This window comes from Macrobrachium rosenbergii, chromosome 51 (assembly GCF_040412425.1).
Source record: "Macrobrachium rosenbergii isolate ZJJX-2024 chromosome 51, ASM4041242v1, whole genome shotgun sequence".
In the NCBI taxonomy this organism is placed as follows: domain Eukaryota; kingdom Metazoa; phylum Arthropoda; class Malacostraca; order Decapoda; family Palaemonidae; genus Macrobrachium; species Macrobrachium rosenbergii.
Window position 1 is genome coordinate 50,750,383 of NC_089791.1, and position 12,139 is coordinate 50,762,521.

At 34.8% G+C, this 12,139-nt stretch overlaps 1 protein-coding gene across 1 annotated transcript; it reads left to right on the plus strand.

Moving 5' to 3' along the window:
* Positions 1-3,355: 3,355 nt before the first annotated feature.
* On the plus strand, positions 3,356-10,248 carry LOC136833551 (uncharacterized). The gene is made up of 3 exons (XM_067095769.1): positions 3,356-3,529; positions 8,616-8,729; positions 9,499-10,248. Exons 1-3 carry the CDS (start codon positions 3,361-3,363, stop codon positions 10,056-10,058), a joined length of 843 nt encoding a protein of 280 aa, XP_066951870.1. The 5' UTR covers positions 3,356-3,360; the 3' UTR covers positions 10,059-10,248.
* Positions 10,249-12,139: the final 1,891 nt, after the last annotated feature.

The following is a 12,139-nucleotide window of genomic DNA, read 5'->3' on the forward strand; positions in this document are numbered from 1 at the left end:
CAAAAATTTGGCTGGAGTTACTAACAAAGCTGCGCTAAAATGAACTGTAAGAGAATTATTTTCTTACGAAACTCGACAAATCTCTTTCTTTGCAAAATTAGTCTGAAACAAAGTTAGGCTACATCTTTTCATAACTAAAATTTAAGTTTCATTACAAAACTTAAGTGAACATAGTTCGCGTCCAAAGATTCAAACTATAAAAGTTTCTTATAAAATTCCAATGTTTTTTAGTTCAGTTTCCTAAGAAAACTTTCTTTAAATATCAAAATTAGGCTACTTCCTTTCAAAGCTCAGACTAACTACGAATAGTTTTCTTTTCCGAGCTCAGATAAAAATAATTATATTGTCAAAACTCAGGCTGAAAGCAGTTCACATCAGAAATTCAGTAAAATACGATTTTCAAAAAACAGTAGCGTTCGATGTAAACACAAAACCTCATTAAGAATGAAGGATTCCCGATGTCTTCAGATTTCAGGAGGTAAAAAGTCTACGGATCGATCTACCCACGTTTTAGTTTTCCATCTTTGGTTTCAGTAATAATAATAATAATAATAATAATAATAATAATAATAATAACAGCAAATTAACCTGTCTTTATAGCCATTAATTTATCTTGATTGAACTGTGTAAAATTACACAGTTCAGTAAGTTGCTACTTATTTTGGTCATGCTTTTTCTATCAGTTTCAAATGATCATATTCTTTTTGTTTCTTGGCAATATCCCTCACTGGTTACTTAGCAGTCTTTACATATATATACAATACAATATACTGTATACACAAACACACACACACACACACACACACACACATATATATATATATATATATATATATATATATATATATATATATATAACCTATATATATATTGTCTATAGACGCAAATTGGAGTAGACGTTCTCCTTCTTTATCCATTTATTGTTACGTCATTTTTCGTATCTCTTGATACATCTTCTAGGCTGAAAAACGTATTAAACAGTACTGTTGCGCACTAAATGTTACTCGCTATATAAACACCATGTTAAATGACAGTTTAAAAGAAACAAAAGGGACTAGCTTAAAAACATTCACAATATATTAAAAAAATATTTAAAAGTATTTTAAAAGGAACAGAACAGACAAAGTCATTAAGCACAAAGATTTGTTCTGCAAGTTTTGACGTCGAATCACAAAATGTTCCTGTAGCTGAGACTACATAATTTTAAAAAGTTATTTCCAACTGATAATTCTTATTTTAATCAATTTAGCAAAACTCAGTTTAAATCAAGAATTTGTTGGACACAGCCTTCATTTTCAATGGTACTGTTTTTAAACAAATGATGGCAATGGGCGGTCAGCAGGACCAACCTTTGTCAACATCTTTATATCCTGGATGGCTATCGATGAATGTCATTGATCTCCATCTTTTATAAACGTTACGTTGATGATACATTACCCTTTTAGATTACTGCTGCTGACACATTTTGGAACATTTAAATGACATAACACATAAATTTACCATTGATCCGATAATTCAACCCTTTCTGGACGTAAGGTAACTAAAGATGAAACATACTGGTATTTATACCGAAGAACACCTTTGCCTTGGAACTTTTATAGCTCATGTTTTACAATTTTAAAATGAATTCCCTGACCACTCTTTGACCATTAACCTGACCTCAAGTTTGGTCCGCATTTCATGCTGAGGTGATTATCCTCAATGATTATTTTAAAGCAATTACTACCCATCAGTGATTTTCCAATCTCAACAAATTGTTAATTTGAATACCCCCACCTTTATCCATGAGTGCCCCACAAATTATGTTTGTATTTCCCTTTTTACATGACAATAATTTCGGAAAAATGCATAGGCTATTCAACGTTACCGCTCTCAATCTCTTAATCCCAGGAACCTCATTCGGTCAAACAAGATTACCTTGTTTACCGGAATCAATATAAGTCTTTCTCGGCAATCAGTCTGTCCAGGAGGCTGCTAAAAGTCCGTGTCTCTCATCAAGGTTAAGAACAGGCTGTCGATTACAATGAGCATGTGGTTCACAGGAGACACATACAGTATTTCAGTTGGGGAGAACCCGATACGTGGAAGCCTTAACCAAAATTATGATTAAGTGCTGGTTTAATCAGAATAATAAGCTGTTAAACCTAATAATAATTTGCTTGTCTGTGTCAATAAGCCGGTGTGGGTAATAACACTTCTTCTGCTGTTCTGTTCCTTTTTAAAAATAATAATAATAAGTGTTTTAATAAATTGTCATTTAACAAAAATTAATGGAATACCTTTTTAGTGTTAATACACAGTACTGGATGCAGCCTAGGATGTATCCAAGAGATACAAACTGGCGTAACAATAAATGGATAAAAACCCAGTACCAAATTGCCTGTTGTTTGACTGTGATCCTGACCAAAAAAACATCTATAAATAATAATAATAATAATAATAATAATAATAATAATAATAATAATAATAATAATTTATTTACAGACGGGTTTCTTGCGGTCCCTAAGGACAAGTATGATGTTGTGCTTGTCTTGTAAACAATTCATTTACACTTGAAATAATACATTCAAACAATAATAATAAAGAAGCAAAGCATAATAATAATAATAATAATAATGTTCTATTGAATGTATCTTGCATGGTTTACCAGGTTGATAATTAGCACAACAAAACCAGCTATTCGTGTAAACAATTGTGCATAATAATAATAATAATAATAATAATAATACAAGCTTATATATAACCGAATAATAAATAATAATAATAAATAATAATGTCTTCAATAGGATATTAGAACAATTAATCAATAATGGGAAGTTAAAACCCATTAATCTGAGTGCGGTTATTCTTGTGTAATAACCCAGTTACTGGTAAATTCATTTACATCATTCGGCACTTTGATCTCAACACTCTTCAGGAATCCTTCAACTGTCATAATTGTTACCCTTTTTCAGTTGTAACTTGTGGCAGCCTCCAAAATAGTGATCTGGTTTTTTCATAATAATAATAATAATAATAATAATAATAATAATAATAATAATAATAATAATAATAAATAATAAAAATGTTCAAGGCAGGATGCTCGAATCAATAAAACCACCCAGTGATAGGATGACTGTGATAGACCAAAAAATAAATAATAATAATAATAATAATAATAATAATAGCTTAATAATAATGCGGGTTTTCTATCTTTCATAGTCTTAATCAACCAGAAAACTGAACTTTTCTTGAACCAGGTTTTAACAGCCTTCAACAGCATAATAATAATAATAATAATAATAATAATAATAATAATAATAATAATAATAATAATAATAATAATAATAATAATTTGAATTTTTCTTTAGGTCTCCAGGTATGTTGTGGGCATTGAAGCTTCTGTCAATGTTAATGTGGATGGCGCTGGGAGACGGGTTGGGTACCAATATCCGTCTGTTTCAGTGGTACGCAGACGGTTACTGTGGTCAGCAATACAAGATAGTAAATGTCACCTCGACTGTTCATTGTGCAGGGATCTGCTCTTCGGGTCAGTACCTTTGGTGATGTTCATTTTTTTTTATTTTGTAAGTTACAAATGAATTAAGTTTCATATATATATATATATATATATATATATATATATATATATATATATATATATATATATGTATGTATGTATGTATGTATACACACACACACACACACACACACATATATATATATATATATATATATATATATATATATATATACAGTATATATATATATATATATATATATATATATATATATATATATAATATGGATTTTTATCATCACCGTGACATGTTTTTATACACAAACATTAAGCCACAAATGTTATAATACTCAGTTCGCTTTACCTCGGAAAAATACCGAAGGAATTATAACTGATAGTCACCTGACGGGCTCGAACCACCGGCGATAACCATCAGTGGCCTCCGCGACGAGTAGGCTACTCTACCACCCATATATATATATAGCCTATATATATATATATATATATATATATATATATATATATATGATAGACAGGGAAATAAATAAAAAGACAGATAGATATATTTGTGTGCGGGGGTGTGTGTTAACTGTTGATGTACCAGTTATAAAAGCCCAGGTTTTACCAGTCATCTCAATGTGAGTATTTATCAAGTCTAATCATAAGTGAAAAGAGAAAAATAAAGCGAAAAGGGACCATTACCGTAAAACGGACGCAAACAGGTGACAAAATCGAAAAAGAGGAAACACAGACATAAATAAACAATTAAAGAAGAGAAGTCAAATGGATAACTGCTACAAGACGGCTCTAAAACTTGAGGAGTGATTCAACCTGCACCATTTATTTTTGTTGCCTTGAATTCCTGCGTTGCGACGCTAGTTGCCCCTGTCACTGAATTAATCTATAATCTCACATTTCGTGTATTTTTATCTAAGAGGCTACAATGTCATTACCTAAGAGAAAAAGCCCCTTAACACATATTTTCTATTCAGAAGAGAGATTACTTTACTGTAAAAGACAGTCACAGGGAAGCGTAGCGAAATGCCCGTTTGCAGCAAAGGTTCGATAGAAAAGGAGAAATAAAGAAGCTTGTAATTGGCATTCATATTCGAGAGTACTATATTAACACATATTTCCTATTCAGAAGCGAGCTTGTCTTAAAAACCAGTCGTAGAGGCGAGCAACCAAATGCCCGTTTGCAGCCAGGGTTCGATAGAACAGGAGAAATAACGTGACGAAGCGTGTAGTTGGTTCTCATATTCGAGAGAACTCCATTAACACATATTTTCCATTCAGAAGAGAGCTTGTTTTATATAAAGAAAGAAAAAAAAGTCACAGAGACGCGTATCCATATGGCCTTTTTCTGCCAAGGCCCGATTAAAAAAGAGAAATAAAGAAGCTTGTAATTGTATTCAGATTAGAAAGCACTCCATCAACACATAATTATTTTCCCATCAGAAACGAGATCGTTTCGGAAAACAGTCTCAGAGACGAACAACCAAATGCCCGTTTTCAGCCAGGGTCCGATAAAATTAGGATAAAAACGTAACGAAGCTTGTAGCTGACAACCATATTCGTTTAGGTCTCATCATCAGCATCATCAAAAGAAGAAGAAGAAGAACCTGTTCCACGCATCCCCCTCAGCGGAACCATCGTTCTCTGTGTCATTCTCAATCAGTCTTTCCCCTTCTTTAATCAGCTCCAAATACTCCAGTGGGGAGAAAAGACATGACTTTTATTCCTTTTTGAATGGCAGAAGTTCAAGGGCTCTAATAGGGTAACCCATAATTGGCTAAGAAATTGGATTGGGCCCAATTTAGCTCGGATAATAGCCCAAATTGCCTCGATAACCACTTTCGTCATCCAATTTCCCCATTATCTAATGACGTTTTATCGTCCCATCTCCGTTTAGTTTTTTTTTTCTTCGTCAGGATTCCTTCTTGCTGGTAGATGGACGAAAGTTACGGACTCATCAGCATTTCTGAAAGGAAAGTAGATTTAACTTTTATAGATAATGGAAATAAATACGTCTATGTAACTTATAACGACTTTCTCTCTCTCTCTCTCTCTCTCTCTCTCTCTCTCTCTCTCTCTCTCTATATATATATATATATATATATATATATATATATATATATATATATATGTGTGTATGTGTGTGTGTGTGTGTGTGTGTGTGTGTGTGTGTGTGTGTAAAGACAAAATCCACGAAGGAAGAGAAACAGTGGAGTGCTGCAAGGCCTTTCGACTTACAGTCCTTTGCAGACTGCCAGTAAAGGACTATAAGTCAGGCATATGCCTCCGATATTTCTCTTTTCTCCATGAACCCCCTTTATTATATATTCATCATGTTCCATATTTTTGTGACTCAGTTAACCTACACACACACACACACACACACACACACACACATATATGTATATATATATATATATATATATATATATATATATATGTATGTGTGTGTGTGTGTGTGTGTGTGTGTGTGTGTGTGTGTGTGCGTGTTTGTATGTATGTATGTATGAATAGATACATGCCCACATTTTTGTAAATATAAAGCAATTTCAGTTTTCGCAGAGCAGCTTACTTTTGTTAGAATAAAGCGGCAATTGATACATACACTATGTATTGTGTATACCTAGTTACAAGAGCCTTTTAAAACATCTGAAGTTACACCTAGTTAAACGGAAAATTCTACAGTTGGAAATTTTAACGCCATGAACTAGAACGTATCAACAGTGCTAACCAAAGTCTACCTACTAGGGGATTCAGAGCCGATGACACACTGTTTTTCGGCAACACCTTTTTATCAAAGCATCGGATAAAGGTGAAAGTCGGCAAGTGTATATTTTATACTCCTATCTAATTTTTGCAAGTATTATTTACTACCTAAGTTCGATAGTTTTGATATTTATAGAGTAAAATGAAGTTGCCGATGCTGGAACCGAAAACAACACAGAAAAGGATCCGAAAACCATTCATGACGTAAATATAATATGACGTCATGAGACTCCGCCCATCCACCAGGTAGGCAGTGAATGGATATGCTTACAATCTAGGCTTCAAGAAATTCGATAATGTCCAGCAGGATATGGAATTGTCCCCGTGGTTGCAAGACTGCATTTGTGCTACAGCTTGCCACTTTTTATACAAGCGAGAAGACCCGTGACAAGATTTACTATAACCTGAATAGGTAATCATTTCTATAGAGGGTAACTATGTAATAGTTACTTGGCCACCCCAGAAGTGTGGGCAAGAGCTGGTAGACAAGCAAGGCCAAGAGAGACAAGGTCTACCCAAGTGGGTGAAATCGCCTCCCACCTGGGTAACTACGTAGGCGATGACATATCTTGTAGGTATACCTGCTCAAGGTTCCTTTTTTCGTTTCTTTTATGACAATTCACCTGCTGACGTAATAAGGAGGTAGACAAAGCTCCGCCTACAAGGGGGATTTTGGGGGAGGTGAGCAGACCTCTTTCTCTTGGCCTTGAGGCAATCCCGTCATTTTGAGGAGGAGTACTGGAAGTCTGACAATATCCATGACAGCGTGGAACCAGCCATCATTGACATCATCGCTAGCGACGATGAGGACGGGAATGATGACCTCTTCCTCGAAAGTGACAATGAAGACGTTTTGTAAATAGATTATATACAGTGTTAGACGTTTTATTTGTACATCTAAAACATATTTATTAAAACACAATGAATATAACAATATGGTCCTCATTCAAACTGATTTCAATATACTTTCCTTTCCATGCATATCAGTATAAAGCGTGTTACATTTGATTGACACTAAGTAGGTAAATAATAAACACCGCATTACCTTTTATTTTGCAGCAGTATAAAACTGTTTGAGATATGAGATAAATAAAAAAAAAAACAAACAAAGAAAAATAGCAGTGGGTTACATTCAATGAAATAAAACAATTGCCTTGACCTTTACACCTCTAACAATGGAAGGAAATGAGGTATCATTGCTTCTCATTTGAATTCTACTCCTAGTGACCGCTCGTGAATTTCTGCAAATAGAAGGCTATCGTGTCGACACCTGAGGTGCTGTAAAACAAAACGGATTGTCTTTTGTATTCCCACCCTGAATAAATGTAGATCTAACAAATGAGCTATAGATGGTTCATTATGTGGATGAATTACAGACATTGAATTATTTGAAAAGTACAAACAATACGAATACCAAGAAAATGGAAGAATTCCAAGCCAACAACTTAGTCCCAACAACTGCTGTGGAAGTTGCGATGAAACCGCCACTAAATAATAATAATAATAATAATAATAATAATAATAATAATAATAATAATAATATTGGATTGATAATGCAATCAAAGGGACGATGACAAATCCTTTCTCGCCACAGTGAAGAGACGTTTTTCCCGCATGTAAACTTCTCTTCACTGTGGGTGGAGCTTCATGACGTCATAGGTTACTGTCACTATTGTGTTCAAAACCCTTACATGCGATTTTGATGGCTCTGGCATAGGAAACGCACTTTTACTCTGATAAGTACCAGGACTATTGAACTTAGGTGCTAAATAATATTCGCAAAAAATTAGGTAGGGTTATAAAATATACATTTGCCAACTTTCACCTTTATCCGATGCTTTGATAAAAAGGTGTTGCTCTGAATCTCTTAGTAATAAAGTTTTAACTTAAAAAAAAAATAACAAGCAAATCTTACAGATATTATTGTTGATATCATAATGAAGAACACAAAGCAGATTTTACAGCTCGAAATTTTAACGTCAAAACGTACTTTGCAAATTTCGCAGATGAAAATTTTAGCGCCATAAATAATAACCTCAAAGGATATACTGGAAGTAGGTTAGATTTTACAGGTCGAAATTTTAATGCAAAGAAGTTCTAAGCAAATTTCGTGGGTGAAGATTCTAGTATCATAAATAATACCTTCAAAGGATGTACTGGAAATATGCTAGATTCACCGTGGCTAGAGTTCACAGCTCGAAATTTTAACGTTAATAAGTACAAAGCAAATTTCACAGATGAAAATTTCAGCGTCATAAATAATACCTTCAGAGACATACTGGAAATATATCTCTTGCCTAAATTCCAACAAATATGGTTTTCCTTTCTTTCTCAGATGCCGAATGCCAAGCCTTTACTGTCGCTCCCAAAACCTTACCTAGGGAAAGGTGCGAATTGATTCGAACCCTTTCAGTAGACTCCAGTGCAGATGGGCTTTGTTACATTACAGGTAAGCAAAATTAACATAACTACGTTGTTAGTAATGAAAGTTATTATTATATTATTATTATTATTATTATTATTATTATTAAAAGTCGTGATCACTTACGACCTAAAAATAAAGAAAACAATATTCTTACACAGTTATTACAGAGATGATACATGTAAAGCTTAATTAGTAACATAGCCATAAGTGACAACAGCAATATAAAGCATAAATAGTAAAGTGACAATAGCAATATAAAGCATTAAAAGTAAAATGAATGATTTTATGAAAGTTAGGCTGTCAAGCCCATGCAGTACCGGGGCACTTTCGGCCATTCAGCGCTTAAGACAGTGAAAAGGAGATTGTATGTGTGTGTGTGTGTGTGTGTTATTATTATTATTATTATTACCTTTTCCTCATTTTCTGTCTTTAAATCTTGACTATATTGAACATGTAGGGACCTCTATCGAACCTTGCCACTTGACACTTTAAGGTCACAGACTCACTTCGGTGTAAATATTTTAACATCAAATAATTTTATCATTCAACATACAGGCAAAACTTATGTTATTTTTGTGCTTATGCGATACAATCACTCTGAAGACCTGTTCATGGAAAATAGCTTATCTGAATCACTGCAATATGATTCAGAAAATGTCTGAAATGAGTGATTTTCGGATATCACTGTTGGTGCCAGATTTGTAAGAATTTTAATAGTATAAAAAATGGTGCAGTGAAATAAGGCTACTGAATAACACTATCTTTACCTTCACTGCATTTTCCCTGTCAACAGGGGAACTCTCCCAAGTCCTGTCATCAGCCCCTACGAGCACCACTAGCTCAACTTCTCTTGAGACGACAGACCTCCCCACCTCTCAGAAACCTGTAAAGACCAGCAACGGAGGCACTGGAGTTACTGTAAGCGGCTTCATAAACGACACGACTCTCTTGAGACTATATGGCCAGAACATTGGCGACACCCAGTCGCAGCCTCCTGTGGTTACGAGCGTTGTCAGCGACTCCAAAGATGGCAAAGTTGAGACTTGCCCAGACTCAGACCAAGCCTTCTACGGCGTGGGTCCATTGAACACCGGGAGTGCAGAGAAAGACGACCAGAGGTTGTATTGTTCCAAAATTGCTGATCCTCACTTCCTGACTACATCCTGCTCCACGGTCAGTTTGGGCGAGGGATCACGACCTTCTTTCAGCAACGTAGACACTTCGGTCTGGACATCTTGGCTTGCTTGTCCCAAGAGGTACATGATGACGGCAATATACTGGAGTTACACCAATGAGACTAGTGCCACGCAGTATGCATACTCCAAGGCCAGGTGCTGCCTCGTTCAGTATTAGGGCATTCTTAGGTTAGGATGGGTCAGGTTAGGTTAGAGTAAGGTTAGGATATAACTACCTTGAAATAAGTTGTTGTAGTTACAGCAAGTCAGAATTTGTTTTCTTTTTATCATACAGTAAGGTGATGTTACATTTTTCTTATATGGTTTCCAATGACCTAGTAGCTTCAGAGAGGAAGTACGTGTCCATTAGCATGAAATAATAATAATAATAATAATAATAATAATAATAATAATAATAATAATAATAATAATAATAATAATAATAGAAAGTATACTAATAATATTAAATTGAATAATAAAGCAGTTCTATTTTATTTTAGTTTGATTACAAGCCTTCTAAATGCAATCAGTGACATCTTATGATATCTCTCCGAAATCAAGACGAAAAAATGTAAACTAATTGTATGTTTACTATCCTAAAGAGCAAGACGAGATATTCAACAACAGGGTTATATCGAAGGTTTAAAAGGAGTTTTCTTATGAATACATTTGTTCTACACAGGCTAATTCGAGAGTAAAAGTCGGATCAAAATTAGAATATGTTCCTAGGCCACCAAAATTCTCAATAGGGGCTAGGCCTAGGGTCCAAATGGTGGCCTGCATGCATGACGTACTTAGTCTAATAATTGTTTTTAAATATACAGATTAATGGTAAGTTCTTTGTAATGCTAAATAATTAACTAGATTATACAATTTGTACAAGATAATACGTGTTTTTTCTGCTTCTTTGTTTTTTTAACAATTCTATGAAATCACACTTACATCAAGGAGGATAATACCCTCAGATATTACTACATTTCAAAAGCGCATACAAAAATAAAAAAAAAATTAAATGGTAAAACTATTTATTAAAGTATACTTGTCTAAAATGTATTGTATACAATTGTATACAATTTACATCTCCTATTCATTAATGTTTTCCTATGCACAATTTACCTATATTTATCCAATATTTCGAACAAAACGCTGTACTAGTAAATTGACAAAACCCAAAGGTCCCGTTTCCTATAGGTATTAGAGCGATGAAATTTAGTTGCTATTTTAGCTAAGTCCCTCCTGAATTTTCATGCTGTTGTTTTCTGTTGAAGGAAGCTTCCCGCACCAATTTCTTTCATTCATTCCCACCACGATCATAGAAGCGACGCCATCTGGCCTTGAAATACGTATAAGCTGTTCCAAGCAGCCTTCTCTCTTACCCGAATAATAAAAGTAACATTTGCCTCTATAAACGACAAAATGATATACGATATTTACCTCCACGAACGACAAATTTCACGTGCTTCTCCACCATACCAAACATGACTATCTTTCACCTGGCTGCAATCACGTCTCATTTTGCCTTCGGGATTATTTGTGTAAATAAAACGTTTTAGCTAAAGTAATAAGGAAAAAGTCGATTCCACCTTGCCGTCTTCTGCAGGCTGTTTGGTGTCCAAGCACTAATTTTTATTGTCTCAACATTCACACACTTCCTTGTTTTGGTTTCTCTAAAATTCATCCCAGATGGCGGAACATTATCGTACACTCGTTTCCCACTCGTGGCTAATTAGGATGTTGTGTAGCTGATTACCAAGGTTAAGAGGCACCATAGCCTTTTGAATACCTTCTAAGAACGAGGCCCCCCTTTTTTGCTTCAGAGAATGTTCCGTATAGATGAAACAAACTCGTGGTTCCTAGCAAATGACCAACGTTCACATCGAACGGCAATCGGAATGTTTACGTCCAGCGAAACCGGAGGTTGAATTGAAGATGTAACTTAGTTGTGAGACCGGCATAAACGAACCTGCTGATACAGCAGACATTTTATTGTAGAGATCATTGTCGAAGGATTACGGGAACATCAACGTTACTAACAACCGTAATACGGTAGGACTTGTCCCTTATGAATGATCTAGAGAAGTGGGATGTTGGCGTTTGATTCTCTGGCGCCCATTCTTTTGTTGTTTGGAACATTCGAGTCATGTCATTCGTGGATAGACTTTATACGAATAGATGATGAAAATTACGACGATCCCACATGAGAGAGAGAGAGAGAGAGAGAGAGAGAGCCATTACTCCGTGCAGGTGCTTTGCGCAGTT

Bases quoted from the DNA above. Each gene is read 5' to 3' on its own strand.
- LOC136833551 (XM_067095769.1), top strand. From the start codon at position 3,361: ATGTTGTGGGCATTGAAGCTTCTGTCAATGTTAATGTGGATGGCGCTG. The intron at 3,530-8,615 runs GTCAGTACCTTT...TTTCTTTCTCAG, and splicing joins TGCAGGGATCTGCTCTTCGG to ATGCCGAATGCCAAGCCTTT. The intron at 8,730-9,498 runs GTAAGCAAAATT...CCCTGTCAACAG, and splicing joins TGGGCTTTGTTACATTACAG to GGGAACTCTCCCAAGTCCTG.